Source organism: Symphalangus syndactylus, chromosome 6, assembly GCF_028878055.3.
Source record: "Symphalangus syndactylus isolate Jambi chromosome 6, NHGRI_mSymSyn1-v2.1_pri, whole genome shotgun sequence".
Taxonomy (NCBI): Eukaryota; Metazoa; Chordata; class Mammalia; order Primates; family Hylobatidae; genus Symphalangus; species Symphalangus syndactylus.
The window spans coordinates 97,183,353-97,203,265 of record NC_072428.2 but is presented as its reverse complement, the minus strand read 5'-3'; the positions used below and the strand labels follow the sequence as shown (position 1 = coordinate 97,203,265).

The 19,913-nt window shown below is 40.3% G+C and overlaps 1 protein-coding gene across 1 annotated transcript in view; it reads right to left on the bottom strand.

Annotated features, from left to right (window-relative positions):
• PRKAR2B (protein kinase cAMP-dependent type II regulatory subunit beta) overlaps positions 1-17,429 on the bottom strand; it is a 120,324-nt gene extending 102,895 nt beyond the window's left edge. Inside the window, exon 1 of the mRNA XM_055283637.2 lies at positions 16,857-17,429. Within this exon, the coding sequence (XP_055139612.1) occupies positions 16,857-17,163 (307 nt within the window). The 5' untranslated portion in view covers positions 17,164-17,429. The remainder of the gene's footprint in view (positions 1-16,856) is intronic.
• Positions 17,430-19,913: the final 2,484 nt, after the last annotated feature.

Sequence of the window (19,913 nt, the reverse complement as noted above, 5' to 3'; positions counted from 1 at the left end):
TTCATACCATATATAAGAATAAATTACAGATTAATTAAAGCCTTAAAGATGAAACTCAAGACTTACAAATTGTTACAGGAAAACAAGGAGATTATCTTTTTAATTTGGGTTAGTGATGATGAAATCCTTGAACAAGGCAAAAAAATCACAAGCAAAAGGAATGATTAACATTAGCCTACATTAAAATTAAAAATTATGTTCAAAGTTATTGTAAACAAAATGAAAAGACAAACCTAAGATTGGGAGATTTTTCTCAATGACTATTGCCAACATAGGGTTGGTAGCAAGAACATCAAAGGAAGGAAGGAAGGGAGGAAGGGAGGGAGGGAGGGAGGAAGGGAGGAAGGGAGGGAAATCCTTCTACAAATCGGTAAGAAAAACACAATCAGCCAGATGGGAAAAATGGCAAAAAATTTTCGAAATAAATAAACTACAAATACAGTCAATGAACAGGAAAAGATGTTCAATGTCACTAGCAATAAGAGGAAAACAAATTCAATTCACAGTTAAGATTCTATCTGACATCCATCCTACTGTCAAAGCTTGTTGAAATCTGACAATATTGAATGTTAGCTTCAATGTGAAAATCAGGGACTCTTACACTGCTGATGAGAGTACAAATTGGTGCAACACCTTTACAAAGCAGATACAACAATGTGAGGTGAAGTCAAAGCTGTGCACCCCTACAATCAACCTTTCCACACTTAGGTACCTACCCTACAGCAGCAGTCCACAAACTTTTCGATCTTAAAACCTCTATATACTCTCAAACATCATTTGCGTATATGGTTATATCCACTGATATTTATTGTATTATAAATTAAAACTAATAAATATTTAAAATATGAATTTAAAAGAACTTACATGTTACTAATATTTTCCAAAACAAACAAAACTTAGTAAAATTTAGAATGACTTTGTTTTACATTTTTGCAAATATGGTATGATAGAAGATGGCTGGGTTCTCATATTTGCTCCTGCATTCGATCTGTCGCAATATCATACATCATGTACCCTCTGGAAAACTCTACCATAAGCTATCATGCTGAGAGCATGAGAGAAAAAAAGGCAAAGAAAATCTTAGAAGTATTATTACAATTTTCATCCTATGGACTCTTGCAAGTCTGGGAAGAGAGGCAAATGGTCCCTCAGAGGTATCCAGACCACACACTGAAAACTATCTTTAAAAACTACATTTGCCTAACACACACACACACACACACACACACACACATTCACTACAGCACTATAACAACAAATTGCTAACAACCAAAATATTTACCAAAGAATGGATAAAGTGTATATTTATACAAGGGTATACTACATAGAAGGTTAAAATAAATGAACTAGAGAACTAGAACTACATGAATCAATGTAACATCTCAAATACCGTTCTCAAAAACAAGTTGATGGATAGTAATTTACATAAAAGAAACTTTTATAAGTGCAAAATTTATACAGATTTCTAACCTAATGCCTATGTAGTAATACTACAAAAACCACATACCAGAAACATAAACACTAAATGCCATCATGGTGGTGGTTATCTCTGGAGAGAGAAGTTGATGGAATGGGACAGGAGAGAGTACACGAGGGGCCTCCTCCTACTCCACATGTGGTATATTTTAAAAGAAAAAAAAAACTTTTTTTCTTTTTTTGAGACAGAGTCTTACTTTGTCACCCACGCTGGAGTTCACTGCAACCTTGGCCTCCTGGGTTCAAGCGATTCTCCTGCCTCAGCCTCCCAAGAAGCTGGGATTACAGGCATGTGCCACTACACCTGGCTGATTTTTGTATTTTTAGTAGAGATGGGGTTTCATCATGTTGGCCAGGGTGGTCTCGAAGTCCTGACCTCAGGTGATCCACCCGTCTTGGTCTCCCCCAAAGGGCTGGGATTACAGGCGTGAGCCACCGTGCCCGGCCAGAAAAATAAAAATAAAAAACCTTCAAGGGTGACAAAATGTTAAAATCTGTCAGAGCTGGAGGACTGCTTATATGAGTGTTCCTTATTTATCTGTGTCCTTCTGTATATTGAAAATACGTCACAACAAGTAAAAGAGAAAAAAAATTCTGGTCTACTCAGTTTTGGCAGATAAAAATCTCTCACTATGCTCCGATACTATCAGCCCAACCAAATTAGTTCAAAATGTACTTTAATGTAAAATGTGCTCCTAAAATATTTTTCATAAAATATTCTTTTTACAAACGGTTTTTGTTAAGATTCAAACACTAAAATACCTTTTGGATTCCATTTAAGGAATTACAAGAAAGGTATTTCAAGGAATTATTATGCATCAAAAGTCCTAATATTGCTTGGCTGGTAAACTGCTGTTATCAGTCAAATAAATCAAAGACCTATGAACAACTCCATGTAAAAACAAAGATCTCAAAAGATTGTCTTTATTTTCTTCTAAAAACAAATTATTAGTAATTCGTAGTTAAGTACAGAATTGTAAGTTTTCAGAATAAAAACATATACTAATGTAAGACTTGGAGAGGTATAAATTTGTCCCATCATGAGCTTACTTTTATAAATATTATGACATGAGGAAAGCGCAACAAGCTGTCAATTTAATGCCAACTAATTGTTTTCCAATTAATTTGTATTTCAGGCGCACAGTTGTTTTTCTACAAGCATATGCCTCATTTAAATAAAGTAACAATTTTCAATACTTCTACCTACACGTTCCTAAGTTGTTCAAAAATTACCTGCTAGGCCGGGCGCAGTGGCTCACGCTTGTAATCCCAGCACTTTGGGAGGCCAAGGCGGGCAGATCACGAGGTCAGGAGATCGAGACCACAGTGAAACCCCGTCTCCACTAAAAATACAAAAAATTAGCCGGGCGTGGTGGCGGGCGCCTGTAGTCCCAGCTACTCGGAGAGGCTAAGGCAGGAGAATGGCGTGAACCCGGGAGGCGGAGCTTGCAGTCAGCCGAGATTGTGCCACTGCACTCCAGCCTGAGTGACAGAGCAAGAGTCCGTCTCAAAAAAAAAAAAAAAAAAAAAAAATTACCTGCTAAACCTTAAATTTAAGACCATAAACTTGGAGACTGTGTACACAAACATCTATTTACTCTACCAGTTAAACACTGTTTCTCAGGGGAAAGGGTGGTATGAAAACAAAGCAAAGCTTTATCCCATCTTTTTTTTTTTACTTTTTTTTCCAAGTCAGACTATTTACCTCAAATTTCAAATGGAATTAAAGGAGGACACAAGATTTAAAGGAAAGCAAGGTTTTTAAAGATTTGAAACACTTAACTAAAAGATTTAAAGACTTTACTTTCATATTTTTCATTAATAACTTTTTTAAAGTACTGTTACTATACTGCCTTGAGAGCAATCTCTAGCTTCTATTTCCACTCAAATTTCATTTTTTTTTAACTGTCATGTTCTCATTGAATTCTAAAACTTGTATTTGCGGCCGGGCGCGGTGGCTCACGCTTGTAATCCCAGCACTTTGGGAGGCCGAGGCGGGCAGATCACAAGGTCAGGAGATCGAGACCACGGTGAAACCCCGTCTCTACTAAAAAATACAAAAAATTAGCCGGGCGTGGTGGCGGGCGCCTGTAGTCCCAGCTACTCGGAGAGGCTGAGGCAGGAGAATGGCGTGAACCCGGGAGACGGAGCTTGCAGTGAGCCGAGATTGCGCCACTGCACTCCAGCCTGGGCGAAAGAGCAAGACTCTGTCTCAAAAAAAAAAAAAAAAACTTGTATTTGTTTCCTTTGGGTTTTGCTGTGTTTTGTTTTTTTAACACACATTAATGCTTAGTGTATGCCAGGTACTGTTAATTCATTTAATTCTCAAAACATCCCTCTGAGACAGGTACTATCTTTATTCCCATTTCATAGATGAGGAAAATGAGGCACTGATCATAAAATACATAACTTATTCAAGGTCTCAAAAGTTATAAATGGCAGAGTCAGGCTTCCAATCTAGAGTCTATACCAAAATGAAATCACACTCTTAAAAAAGCTTCCACTATTTCAGATGTTTCACATAATTACTCTTAAATTTTTGGCAACTAAAAGCAATCTGGTTTATTTTTGCTTTTTTCCATAAAAGCAAATTGCCAGGTTTAAAAAGTATGAGGCAAAGGAAAGGAGCTCTAGTGACCATGTTTATGAAAATTAGTGGAGTGGGAAAAAAAAAAGAATGACATCAGAGTACAGGAGAGAAGAACTGAGGAAGGAGAGAACACATTCAGTTTAGGATAAAATTGTTTGGAGGTGCCTGAAGAACATGCAAGCAAAGGTATTTGTTAAGCAGGTGGATATGTCCATTTCAATCTTAAAGAGACAGGTCTGTGCTGGAGCTAGAGGAAAAACTAGAGGAGTTCAAACAGCAAGTGAGTCTTGAGGGGTCAGCAGAATTCAAGCAACAGAGGGAGGAAGGGAGCTTGCCTGGCAAAGTGGCAGGAATGATGAGGAAAGGCAAAAAGATGGAAATGGACAAAGCAGGTTCAGGGCAATAGATCAGTTTTAGATTAAGCACAGGGTTCACATAAGCACATGCAATGACATACAGCATCAGTGGTTTGTGGGGGGCCAGAATGTCACCTCAATTACAATATGAAATCCTACAGGCAAGAGAAGCCTGTGCACATGCATTCTGTGCATTTTTGTAGTGTTCAAATGTCAGGCCCAAGCCTCACGTTGTATTTTTAATACAACGAAGTCCAAATCTATGAGACTGAACTGAAGATAGGCTATAGCTTTTATATTTTATGAAAACATCTTAAAATACATGTAAAAACATTACTAGGAAACTATTATTAAAAGTCTATTTAACATCGTCTCAGCCCAAAATCTCCTTAAGCTGATAAGCAACTTCAGCAAAGTCTCAGGATACAAAATCAATGTGCAAAAATCACAAGCATTCTTATACACCAATAACAAACAGAGAGCCAAATCATGAGTGAACTCTCATTCACAACTGCTTCAAAGAGAATAAAATACCTAGGAATCCAACTTACAAGAGATGTGAAGGACCTCCTCAAAGAGAACTACAAACCACTGCTCAATGAAATGAAAGAGGATACAAACAAATGGAAGAACATTCCATGCTCACGGGTAGGAAGAATCAATATCGTGAAAGTGGCCATACCGCCCAAGGTAATTTATAGTTTCAATGCCATCCCCATCAAGCTACCAATGACTTTCTTCACAGAATTGGAAAAAACTACTTTAAAGTTCATATGGAACCAAAAAAGAGCCCGCATTGCCAAGTCAATCCTAAGCCAAAAGAACAAAGCCGGAGGCATCATGCTACCTGACTTCAAACTATACTAAAAAGCTACAGTAACCAAAACAGCATGGTACTGGTACCAAAACAGAGATATAGACCAATGGAACAGAACGGAGCCCTCAGAAATAATGCTGCATATCTACAACTATCTGATCTTTGACAAACCTGACAAAAACAAGAAATAGGGAAAGGATTCCCTATTTAATAAATGGTGCTGGGAAAACTGGCCAGCCATACGTAGAAAGCTGAAACTGGATCCCTTCCTTACACCTTATACAAAAATTAATTCAAGATAGATTAAAGACTTACATGTTAGACCTAAAACCATAAAAACCCTAGAAGAAAACCTAGGCAACACCATTCAGGACACAGGCATGGGCAAGGACTTCATGTCTAAAACACCAAAAGCAATGGCAACAAAAGCCAAAATAGACAAATGGGATCTAATTAAACTAAAGAGCTTCTGCACAGCAAAAGAAACTACCATTGCAGTGAACAGGCAACCTACAGAATGGGAGAAAATTTTTGCAATCTACTCATCTGACAAAGGGCTAATATCCAGAATCTACAATGAACTCAAACAAATTTACAAGAAAAAAACAAACAACCCCATCAAAAAGTGGGCAAAGGATACGAACAGACACTTCTCAAAAGAAGACATTTATGCAGCCAGCAGACACATGAAAAAATGCTCATCATCACTGGCCATCAGAGAAATGCAAATCAAAACCACAATGAGATACCATCTCACACCAGTTAGAATGGTGATCATTAAACAGTCAGGAAACAACAGGTGCTGGAGAGGATGTGGAGAAATAGGAACACTTTTACACTGTTGGTGGGACTGTAAACTAGTTCAACCATTGTGGAAGTCAGTGTGGAGATTCCTCAGGGATCTAGAACTAGAAATACCATTTGACCCAGCCATCCCATTACTGGGTATATACCCAAAGAATTATAAAACACGCTGCTATAAAGACACATGCACATGTATGTTTATTGTGGCACTATTCACAATAGCAAAGACTTGGAACCAACCCAAATGTCCAACAACGATAGACTGGATTAAGAAAATGTGGCACATATACACCATGGAATACTACACCGCCATAAAAAAGGATGAGTTCATGTCCTTTGTAGGGACATGGATGAAGCTGGAAACCATCATTCTCAGCAAACTATCACAAGGACAAAAAACCAAACACCACATGTTCTCACTCATATAGGTGGGAACTGAACAATGAGAACACATGGACACAGGAAGGGGAACATCACACACTGGGGCCTGTCATGGGGTGGGGAGAGGGGGTAGGGATAGCATTAGGAGATATACCTAATGTTAAATGAAGAGTTAATGGGTGCAGCACACCAACATGGCACATGTATACATATATAACAAACCTGCACGTTGTGCACATGTACCCTAAAACTTTAAGTATAATAAAAAAAGTCTATTTAAAATATTTACATGCCTAAGAAGTTTTGAATCATTTTAGATTCATACACATTAACATTAGACAGTGTTCAATATTTAAAAAAACATTTGCACACCTACTGTGAGCAAAGCACAACACATACAGGAAAGACTTAGAAAGAGAGGGTATACTCCTGAACATTCTTGCCTACCTATACTGAGGACCCTTGACATCTGCAAAGCTGACTGATGGAGGCCATATTCATCCTACCATATTGATACTATTAACGTCAAGGAGGAAAACTTGTAAAAATATTTGGTAGGGTGAAATATAAACCAAACCTTTGGGAAAGGAGTGAGATTTAGCAGAAAGATAGGGAGAGGGGAGTGGGAATTCAGGACCAAGAGAATGACTTAAGACAAGAATATTTGGCTATATTATTTTAGAATCATGTCATGGGCCACTATATACTGTGGTTTTTGTTTGTTTTGTTTTGTTTTGTTTTGTTTTGTTTTGAGAAGGAGTCTCACTCTGTCAAGCAGTGGTGTGATCTCGGCTCACCGCAAGATCCGCCTCTCGGGTTCACACCATTCTCCTGCCTCAGCCTCCCGAGTAGCTGAGACTACAGGCAACCTCCACCACACCCGGCTAATTTTGTGTGTGTGTATTTTTAGTAGAGACGGGGTTTCACCAACTTAGCCAGGATGGTCTCGATCTCCTGACCTCGTGATCCGCCCGCCTGGGTCTCCCAAAGTGCTGAGATTACAGGCTGTAAGCCACCACGCCCAGCCTACTGTGTTTTATTTACTACTTAATGGATATTTACAAAAGAATTGCCTTTCTTTCATGTATTTTTGCACTTCTTTAGTAGGTAATCCAAGCACATGCTAAACATTTTTTCAAAAGTTACAAGAAAGCAAATAGTGAACGATCTCTCTCCTAACCAAATAACCTAAAATACTCTACGAAATTTCTTTTCAACTATTTTAAACTTTAGACTTTCTTCTAATTCTGACCGGTATTTCCATGATTTACTGATTCCTAACCAGAAAACTGTATGATTCTCTTTGTCCCATCCACAAATGTTGCACCAAAAACATTACTACTATACAATTGGAATTCAAAGTATATACAGGAAAACAGGTTTTAAAAGAAAAAGCCTGGATTTTCCCCTTCAGGTAACGTAGTTTTATTTCCTTTTTATAAGATAGAATTTTCCTCTGTATTCTGCCAACTTCTGTTGAGTCAATTAATTTAGCGAGTGACTGTCTTTTAAAAAAGACACACACACACACAGGCTCTTTATAATCTAGAAACTTGAATCAAGGAATCAAAATTGATCATGGCTACTTTATATATTACTAGAGTATCAATTTAAGTGGTATTGTTTAGAGCTGTAGTCTCCAAAATGGGGTTCATGTATGCCAAAACAAGTATATAAGGCTATATGTTGGGATGAAAATTACAACTTGCTTAGAATTTCTTTTTACTTCCTCCTTTCAAAATTTATATTGTAGGAAGCTTTAGCATACATATAAGTCAATATATTGCCACATGTATAAAATTTATCAACATATACTGGGGGTGTACACTCAAATATATTTTGCTAATAAAGGCATATAATAAAATAAATTTAGAGAATTAAGCAGCTCAGTACATGAGATGATTATTTCTAAAATAAATAAATGTAAGCCTGGGTGTGGTGGCTCATGCCTATAATCCCAGCACTTTGGGAGGCTGAGGCAGGTGGGATCACTTGAGGCCAGGAGTTCCAGAACAGCCTTGCCGACATGGAAAAATCTCGTCTCTACCAAAAATACAAAAATTAGGCAGACATGGTGGCACACACCTGTAATCCCAGCTACTCACGAAGCTGAGGCAGGAGAATCACTTGAACCCAGAGGCAGAGGCTGCAGTGAGCCAAGATGGCACCACTGCACTCCAGCCGGGGCAACAGAGCAAGACTCTGTCAAAAACAAAATAAAATAAAATAAAATAAATGTACTGAGTTTCGAAGGTACATGAAATGCTAATTTGGGTTGAATAGACGGAGAATGCAAATTGTAAAAGGCAGAGATCAATGCAGGGCTAGCCTGCAAACTTCTAGAGGGAAAAGTAGGTAGCTTATTTTTTGATATGTGGTTATTTTCAACCACGTTACTGCTAAAAGAATTACCGAAATGAAGTGCATAAACTGTGGTTGAAGAGGAAGACCCTGAACTCAGATTACCAGGTTCAAACCTCGATGCCACCAATTACTCTGGGGAAGACTAAATCACTTATGCGTAAAGCATCTGTTCAGATGACAATGTGTAAAGCACTGTTACACATCTGATACATCAGTAGTCAAAAATGTTAATAATAAATAGTATTAAATAAAAAGGACACCATTTATTTATTTTTTTGAGACAGAGTATACCTCTGTCGCCCAGGCTGGAGTGCAGTGGCACAGTCTCGGCTCACTGCAAACTCTGCCTCCAGGGTTCAAGCGATTCTCCTGCCTCAGCCTCCCAAGCAGCTGGGATTAAGGCGCCCGCTACCACGCCTGGCTAATTTTTGTATTTTTAGTAGAGATGGGGTTTCACCATGTTGGCCAGGCTGGTCTCATACTCCTGACCTCAGGTGATCCGCCCGCCTCGGCCTCCCAGAGTGCTGGGAATTATAGGCATGAGCCACCGTGCCCGGCCTAAAAGGACACCATTTATAAGACATTAGTTTTCTATAATAATGAGAACAAAACAGCCGAATCATGTTTTAATTCAACATGACCTTTGAAAAAGATGCTTTTTGGGTGTAACTCAAATGTATTAGAACAAATGGAACAAACAGCTTTTTTCCTTCTTTTTTTACCCCCCAAATTCCCCTCAACATCACTCCCATGGACTATTTTGTCTTGGAACAGCTAATGTAAATTAAACAATGTCATCCTTAGTCAAACAAATACAGGAATAGCTGTATACAGTATATCTTCTTGGCTTCACTTTTATGTGGAACATGTGTTTACATTTTGACCTTTTGTCTTTTTTTAAATTAAGAAACATTTTTAAACAGCAGCAACTGGAAAGACTTTTTTTTTAGTTTCCAAACATATTAAGCTACACATGGCAGAGCCTATTGCTAAAACATTTATAAATGTTACACCAACTGTTTATAGTTCCGATTTTCTTATTTGATTGTTTTGTTGTCATGTAAGCCATGACCTGAAAATTTTAGCTCAAATTCTTTCCATAAAATAATTACATAATGAAACAGTCTGAGTCATTTTGAATTTGTGAAGCACAAAATTCACTCCCATAAAATAATGACAAGCATCACAGTGAGGTTTTTATAGTAGGATTTTGTGACTGTCCCAACCACAACTAGATGATATAGATAAGACAGGAAGGACAAGAACAGGATCGAGAACACAGTAACAATTCATCCAGCTCAGAAAAATCACTGCATTCTTGTTTCTTTTCCATTGTCTCTTCTTAAGCAAGTGATAAGAAAATACAGTCTAATATCAGATTTCACTTCATTGAAAAAGCATCAAAGAACAAAAAAACCTGGAAATTCTGAAGACAAAAGTACTTTTCTTTAGCTCATCCTTTTAAAACCTTATCTATCATTGACGGAAGACAGAAAAAATTCTTATGATGTAAGTTAATATAAATAGTGCACAAGCCGGGCGCGGTGGCTCATGCTTGTAATCCCAGCACTTTGGGAGGCCGAGGCGGGCAGATCACGAGGTCAGGAGATCGAGACCACGGTGAAACCCCGTCTCTACTAAAAATACAAAAAATTAGCCGGGCGTGGTGGCGGGCGCCTGTAGTCCCAGCTACTCGGAGAGGCTGAGGCAGGAGAATGGCATGAACCCGGGAGGTGGAGCTTGCAGTGAGCCGAGACTGCGCCACTGCACTCCAGCCTGGGCGACAGAGCGAGACTCCGTCTCAAAAAAAAAAAAAAAAATAGTGCACAAAATGTTGACAACAGTTCTATGAACAAAATCAAATTTACAAGGTCAAAACCTACCAAATTTGGATAAGGAACTTCTCTGTCTCTCACCTGCCCCATCTATTAACAAAATTGATCACACATACTATCTATGAGGCCATCTCTGACAAAAGGATGGTGTCTTAAGTCTAGGCAGGGAGCACTGGCTCACGCCTCTAATTCCAACACTTTTGGAGGCTGAGGCAAAAGGACTGCTTGAAGCCAGGAGTTCAAGACCAGCCTGGGCAAGAAAGCAAGACCCATCTCTACCAAAAAACAAACAAACAAAAACAGAAAAAAATGAAGTCTAAAGAGAGTAAATGTAAGACTAATCATTTCTTTTTTCTTAAAATAAGAAATATCCTACCTTCCAACTTTCACACATTCCTTCTAATAGGCCATCCCAGATCTCAGCACTTTCTGTGATTCTCCACACTTCTAAAGTAGACCCTGCAATTAGTCACTTCAGTCTTCTTCACTGAATCTTTCACCTTAAAATATTCCATCATTTCCCAACCTCCACTGTAGGACTTTATTACTACTACTACTGACAAACGATTTTCTTAATGGGTCAAAAATAAACCCCAAATTGATGGATTCATAGGTCCCCTGTTTGGATTTGCACAACTGAAAAAAAAAAATACAATTGTTTTTCAACATAGCTGTTAACAAAATCTTTACGGCTGGAAATGTACTGGAATCCATGGAATGAGATTTGCAATAATAAAATAACCATTCAATATTCACTCCTGTTCTACCCAGACACAGCACATCAGTTTATGTGCATCCACAAAAAAAAAAAAAAAAAAAAAAAAAAAAAGCTGGTAACTGTCTTATCTAAAATAATAGCTAAATGGTTTGGTTTTTGATAGGTAGAAAAATTAAAGTACTAATGCTTCAATTTGTGTTTAGGTGTTTCCACTGTATGTCTTCAAAGTATAAGTTACTCAAGCAAGCCTTCACAACTGGTTTTATTTCTCTCTTGCTCTCTCCCTCCCCCTTTCCCTCCTGACTTCATTATCTTTCTCCCTCTACTGCCCTTCTTCCAAAGCCGAAAGTAATAGATAGTAAGAGAAGAAAGGACACTATTTCAAGTTTTTTAGTTTCCCAATTTCAACCCCTAAAGCAATCCACTTACTATTACTAGTAAAATGAATAATGTTCTTAACTTCTGCTTTGAAAATCACAATCACCATCTCTAACTCAAAATAATTTTTATTATCTTTTCTGACACTATTGTTTTATGCTCATAACTAAAATAATGGCTTCAATATTTTAGCCATTGTCATGAATGATTTAATCCATTTCAGGAGGATTTAAAACCACCATGTAAATCTCTAATAGCCAAAAACTATAAAGTCTCATTAATTACAAAATCCTGGAGCTCTTAGCTACAAATTATGAGTTGAAAGGATATGGATTTTATTACTGTATAACATTAAATCCTAAGTAAAACTGCCACATAAGCTCATTCCCCACTTCATCTCACCAAGAAGTGCAATACTGGATTCATTTCCATAAAATGCAATGAAATTGCTATTCTGCAAAAAAAAAAAATTTATAGGCCGGGCGCGGTGGCTCACACTTGTAATCCCAGCACTTTGGGAGGCCGAGGCGGGCGGATCACGAGGTCAGGAGATCGAGACCACGGTGAAACCCCGTCTCTACTAAAAATACAAAAAAATTAGCCAGGCGTGGTGGCGGGCGCCTGTAGTCCCAGCTACTCGGAGAGGCTGAGGCAGGAGAATGGCGTGAACCCGGGAGGCGGAGCTTGCAGTGAGCCGAGATCACGCCACTGCACTCCAGCCTGGGCGACAGAGCGAGACTCTGTCTCAAAAAAAAAAAAAAAAAAAAAATTTATAACTGTGTAAGATTTTATATCAATGATATAAACTTTACAATATTTTGCTTGACCTTAAGGATGTTTTGTAAATTCTCCAAATTCCCTCTGAATTGTAAAAACCAAAAGGTAGGTAAGATTCCAACAAGACTGGACATGGGACAGAGTTAAGAGGATTAAGCCAGAGTTATTACATGGTAAATTTCTATTTATTACATTTGATATGCTTGTCTTATGGGGTATGATTCTATATTTTTGGTATGTGTATCTACTTTGAACTCTAGATCTTTTTCTTCTATAATATAGAAAATCAGCTCTTTATTTTCTATCACAGTAGTTATTTTTTCTCCCAGGTTGACTGCTCTGCATGTGCCCATGTGTAGTTAATTTTGTTTCTGACCACTTGTCCATTTATCAGAGTAATCTGAATGGTATTTACTTCATTTTTTGTTTCAGCAATTCCACTGAAGAAATTATTGGGCAACACAAGATCTCCTGACGATGCCTATATAAAATCATGAATTACCACAGATTGTACTCCAAACTAGTACTGATGCAATGCTATAGCCTACCATAAACCTTCTAAGAAATTCAAGGCCTAGGGACGCTGCCCTTTCAGATATGACAGGTCAAACTGTATTTGCTTTCTCTAGGACGGGGAAGAGGGAGACAGAATAGATGCCAAGAGGTTTCCACTATGGCTTCTTTCTGGCCTTTGAGAGTTTCCCTAGAAAGAGTCACCATAAGCCACTATCATTCTAACACCTAAAGCTTGCTCTTTCGACCAGAATTGACAGCAAATGGAAAGTAACAGTTAGAATTGATAAGACTGGAAGAGAATAGGAGAGGGAAAGGAGAGCTATTAGAAGAGGAAGGGATCCTTTGGAAAGGTAGGAAAGAAGACCACCTTCACCCATCTGACTGCTCTAGCGCCACCTACGGCCATGCCACCTGAGCCTCAAAAATCACCCATCCCTGGCCAGACAACATTTTTCCAGCTAACTGCAGGTGCCTGGCTTATTTGATTAAACCACGACATTATGAGGTCAAGGTAATATGCTTGATCTCTACGTTCGTCAATGGGCAAAAGTTGCATGGTCAAAAACTTGCCTTTTAACTCCTACCTCTCATAAATACCATTACTTACGTTAAAGACATTCACAAGAGAGGATATGAACCAACGATGCAAATCCATCACCATTACTAAAAAATAACCAGGAAAACCTGACTTGTGAGTCAGCCCACAGAACAAATTCCATTTAAGAACTCCCTGATCATCCCGGGCTTCAAGGTTAGATACATAAGAGTAAGACTTCAGGCTTCACTACTTACTCGTTTTATGTGTGACCTTGGACAAGTTAATTTTTCAGAGCTTTAAGAATAAAACACATTAAGGGTCCCAAATAGAGCTTGACATATAAGGGATACTCAGGTTATGCTATCCCCAGCCCCATGTAGAGATAGAATATGGCAGTCAAGAGCACAGGGATGAAGCCAGGTCCACCTGTATCCCAATCTTGATTTTGCAGCTCACGTGAAACACTGGGCAAGTGATGGCCTTATCATTCTCATAAAGCTGAGACAAAAAAATTAAAGCATTTAGACAGCACACAGCAATTGTCAACTAATGGCAATCATGTTTTGTTAAGAAGAAGATAGTATTATCACTATCTGTTAATGTTTTCCAAAGTACAGTCATGGAACTACCGATATCAGAATGACCTGGGTGGGATGTCTACTGAGGGGGAAGAAAAGGATATCATGTCCCATCTCAACCTATTAAAAAAAGCTCTCCAAAAATGGTACAGGGTAATGGTCATTTCTGAATCAAACTTCCTTGAGGTATCGATGAAAATTTCAGAATTATTGACCCAGCAAGTCTTGTGCTGTATCATAGTAAATTAAGACTTGTTTTCCAATCCTTATTCTTTACTATGCCAGAATTGCACAGTATCTGGGGTTCTTTTCTAATGAGACACATTTCTGGACATAGATGTCAAACTGATAGGCTCATACTTTTTAGGATCACTCCTGTTTTTTCCCCCAGTGGTACTATTTTGACTTTTATTTTCTTCTAACCAGGGGTCAGCAAGCTATGGCCTTGATCTGCAGCTAATTTTGTACAACCCCAACCCTCAGAAGGTGTACGAGTTTAAAAAAAAAATGAAGAAGAAGTGATCAAGACTACATGTTGCCCTAAGTCTAAAACATTTACTATCCGACCCTTTATAAGAAACCTTGCCAATCACTTTGTAGCATATAATTAAATGTTTTTCAACCGCAGGTCTCAACAACAATTTACAATAGGGAGAAATAATTGATTCGAATAGGAAATATCAAAAAGCACTGCATCTGACAGAAGGAAGTACCTGTACTATTGCCAAAGTTTCTGTTATACACATTTATGTGCCTCCTGGATAATGATCAAATTGTATTTGGTTGCAGTCAAAAAGTTTTAAAGTCCTTAGGGGTGAGGCTAGGGAGTAAACAGTGCAATTGTTTAACAAGTTTAACTTGTTTAAGTCACATTGAGCAATTTTTACAGCAAAGGTGCCTTGGAGAATATAAAGCCATATAAAATGACCCCTGCTGTTCGGAAGTTAAAGGTTTATTTCTTCACTACAAAATGAAAATGGAATCTCTTCTGTGCGCAATACATTGTTATAAGCAGAAAATGGAATCATCCATGCAAAGTACTTCAACAAATGCATTATACAAACAAAATATTTTCATTATATTAACAACATATCATACAGAATATATATATATGGTCTTTACCAAGCCCCTTAGTTCTTAGTTTTCTCTAACCTGGTAAGAGTCCTTTTTTTCCCCTTTGTATGTGTGCATGAACATGTCAGGAGCATAAAAGAAGTATTGGATCTATTTCTGCCCTTTCTGTCATCCGTTACTGGCTGCTGCTTCTTACCTATTTAAAACATGCATTCTTTTCTCTTTCTCGTTTCTGGTAGGAAAAGTATTTGATTCGATTCTTGTGCAAAAAGAATTATTAAGACTATGTTTATCCTCTTGGGGAAACATTTAAAAGTCCAAAATTAAAATTGTAAGTAACAAGCTTCACTTTTATCTTCACAGAGCACTAATTTCCAGGGTTTCTGGGATTGTTTTGGACAAACTAAAAATACATAATTTTATAATCCGTTTCAACATGTAATCCTGCAAAGAAAAGAAACATCTTCCTAGGAGCATACACAAGGAAATGAAATGATACTTTTAACTGTTTTCATTTTATGAAATACACTGCGGACACACAAACCACAAGCAGTGTAAATAAATAAAAGCTGGTGCAATGCTGCATGCATGTTTGCCTTACACCACAAAGAGAAAACACTTGCACATTGCATTCCATGGTATTTTAGCTTGGGTTGCCATAAAAATGAGATTTGGGCATGTTGTGTAATACAGGGGGCTGCAAATGAGGGTGTGTGTCTGGGTGTGTTAGGGAAAGAGGGTTGTAAGCAGAAGGGGTGGGACTTGCCAGGAGCAGCTATTTGAGAAAATTCCTTTTTCTTTCCCATTCATTCTTTCTAGCTCTACTGTCTGGCACAATCCTTACAATTACTCACTGGCTTTTCATTCTAAAGACAACCAACAAGCTTTCAGAACTTCCTACAGTGTTTTTCTCATATACTTTTAAAAAAATAAAGCACCAAATCATTCAATATGTCTTTTATACAAAAAGCAAACCATTAACCCATTTCCTCGTTCCAAAGACCCCCGTGGGTTTCAGACTAAATAGAATCCTTTGTTACGTATCCAAAAATAACACAACACGATATTGGTAAATTGGAAAATAATAGATAACTCTTATTTCCAAGAATGTCAGAGCTACTGGCCATAAATTTTGTTCTGCCCCAGTGAGTCCAATGTCATGCTTCTTTTAGTGAATCTACCGTCGTAACAACAGTAAAGCCAATCATATTAAACACCGTTCTCCTTTTCTCTTTCGACATTCCATTAATAAATACAAGGGCTGAAAGAAGACGCCAAGTGGGCCAGTTTCTTTATGCACAATGGTATCCTCCAAGCGAAATACCTCCAACCACAGCGAAAGTTGTCTTTCTAGCAGATGCCCACCCCAACCGGCCCAGTCAGAGGGGGCAAAGGGGAAGAGGGAAGCGTAACAACCCAGCTCTCCCACCTCCAGAGAAAGGGAAGAGGGTATGACAGAGAGCGGAGTAGGAAGGTGGGCGAGTGGGAGAGACAGAAATGGATGCTGAGGGGGTGGGCGAGATGGGAAGGTAGGAAAAGGTGGAGAATGCGAGGAGAGGTGCGTGCGCAAAGCGGTAGGATCCGAGAGCACAGCGGGAAGCGGTGGGGGGCACCGAGGGGATCCGGGGGCGCGAGGGGGGGGTCTCGTCCTCACCATTGAACGCCCCTGTGTCTGCGGGCGCCGCCTCCTCCTCCTCCCCGTTCTCGGAGTCCGAGTGCATGGGCTCCTCGGCGAAGTTGACCCCCTTGCTGGGGGTGCCGCCCCCGGCAGCGGCGCCCACGTCCCCCCAGGTCCTGCCCTCATGGCCGAAGCGCGCGGTGCCTTTGCGCTCGTTCTCCTGCTGCAGGCGCGTGAAGTGCTGCAGCGCGAACTCCAGCAGGTCCGCGGGCTGGTGCCTCAGCACCTCCACCGTGAAGCCCTGCAGCAGCTCCGTCAGTCCCGCCGGGATCTCGATGCTCATCCTGCCTCCGGGGCGGCAGGCGCCTGGGCGCCGCCCTCGCCCCTTCCCCGGCACGGCCTAGGGCCCCGCGGCTGCCGAGCGAGCGCCGACGGCGCTGGCGGCGCTACCGGCTGCGAGCGCGGCGCACTGGGCCCCGGCGGCCCGGCTGGCCCGGCCCGCAGCTCCCGGCGCGCGTCTGCTCCGTGCGGTGGCAGCGGCTGAGCGAGCGCGGCCCCGGGAGGGCTGGCAACATCTCCTGCTCCTCCCGCTCCCGCCGCGGCCGCGCCTCTCCCCCGCCCGGGCGCCCCGCCCCCGCCCCGCCGCGGTGCGCGGGAGGGGGCGCAGGAGAGCGCGCCCACGTGACCCCCGGAAACCATGGCAACCTCCGCTGGCTGGCGCCGCGCACCCGCCTGTCAGACCACCGCAGGGTGGAATGCGCTGGCTGGCTGCGCGCCCGAGCTGGGTGAGGCGGAGGAAGGCCCAGAGAGGCCGCCTTCGTGTCCACCTGTCCGCGCGTCCGGGAGCGGGCTGGCCACTCTCCCCGCTTCCCAGGCGTCATTCGCCATGGTGAACCCTCGCAGAGGTGGTGCCACAAGATTTGTCCTGAAACTTCAGCCTCCACCTTAGTAGTGGCATTTTATTTTCCTTCTAGAATCTAGTTGCATGATAAGTGTTGTTAATGTCCTTTGTTTAAAGTCTTATGGTGGTACTGGTTCTCTTTTGGACAAAGAAATGCTACCCCATCTTTGTGACGTCTTTCTTTTTCTTCTACCACATTTTATCCAGCCTTTCCCGATCCATCCTGTTGATTATGTTTCCTCTTACTGATGCTATTCCGTTGTGCACTACACGCATTTACTATTTATTGAGACAAAGGCACCATTTACTGTGAGGCACCTATCAAAGTTAGTTGATCTCCTTCAAATAGGATAGTGCAGGATGAGGCGCTTATTATTTTGAAACTTTCCTTTATGCTTTGAATGATTTTGACTTGTATCTCCAAAAATTGAAATACTTCAGTATAAAGAAAAATAGAATTACTAATGTATGCTTTTAAAGTAGAAGGCTTTGACTTTGAAATGAGGCTTACTTTGCAAATGTTTACAATTTTGAAGTAGAGAAAATTGTCTTTTGTCAATTAAATGCTATTTAAGTATGCATACTTCATTTTCTACAATTATCATATCATTGTAAATAAAATAGTTCAAGAGCAAGCTCACTTGGTTATTCTGGTTTATCTTCCCACCCACGGAGGAGTAAACACATGACTGGGGAAACTCCAAGACTAGAAATCAGAGATGTAACAAACTAGTCCCTTTGGTAAAAATGGATCTTGATGTTAACCCTTTGTTACTGATGCATCCTGTATTTACTCCATGAGCCAATGTATTTCTCTATTTTCATTTCTTAACAACTTTATAGTAATAATGTTACGTTGTTTTTAAATATACAGTAGTTAAGTGCTTCTAATTGTGTCAAACATTTTAAGAATTAAACTTTTGATCGGGTGCAGTGGCTCATGCCTGTAATCTCAACACTTTGGGAGGCCGAGGTGGGCGGATCAGCTGAGGTCAGGAGTTCAAGACCAGCCTGGCCAACATGGTGAAACCCCATCTCTACTAAAGATACAAAAATTAGCCGGGCATGGTGGCAGGCGCCTGTAATCCCAGCTGAGGAGGCTGAGGCAGGAGAATCGCTTGAACCCGGGAGGCAGAGGTTGCAGTGAACCGAGATCATGCCATTGCACTCCAGGCTGGGGGACAAGAGTGAGACTTCGTCTCAAAAAAAAAAAAAAGAAAAAAAAGAATTAAACTTTTATAAAATATGGTGAGCCTCACATGTCACCGGTTGGAGCACAATGTTAGTACTACTCTACCGTGTAAGCATTATTATTTTTATAGATCTGGTAATCTAAGATGCATGTGTTATCACCTGTCTAAATTTGTGATAATATTTGTATTAATTATGATTAACACTGCTCACATGTGGCAGAAAATGCAAAATACAATAGCTTAAGATTTATTTCTCTGGAATCTAAATGTGGGCAGTTCAGGGTTGGTATGGTGCTCCATGATCATCAGGGACCCAGGCTCCCTCCAGCTCATTGCTCTGTGATCCAGTTTATGGTCCAAAATGGCTGCTCCGGGGCCAGTCATATTTTAGCTAAGAGGAAAGTGAAAAAGAGAAGGGAAGCTCCCCTCCCCTCCCTGCAACACATACCCTTTAAAGACACTTCTAGGAAGTTAAACACAATTCCTCTTCTATCCTCTTGGCTAGAACTTAGTCAACATGGCCACACCTTTGGTGTGGCAGATTGCATTTTCCAAAGATGACTACAACAATATCTCCTACAGTGTGGTGTGGCCACTACCCACTAATGAATTGAAGTCTTATTTCCCCTCCCCTTGAATCTGAATGTGCTTGTGATTTCTTTGACCAATAGAGCATTATAAAAGTCAAGTCAGCATGACAGAAGAAACCAGCCCTGTGCCAGATGCCCTAGCTGAAGTCTTGTTCCACAGAATCTGTGAGCATAATAAAAATGTTGTTGTAGGCCTCCAGGTTTTGAGATAATCTGTTACACAGCAATAGCAACTGAAACCCATGGCTATTAGAAAAGTTTGGAAATGTAATATTTATTTTGAGCAGTCATGTGCCAAGTAAACATTTGGGGATTAAAAAGAACCAAGTCTGGACGGGAACAGTGGCTCACTCCTGTAATCCCAACACTTTGGAGGGCCAAAGAGGGTGGATCGCTTGAGCCCAGGGGT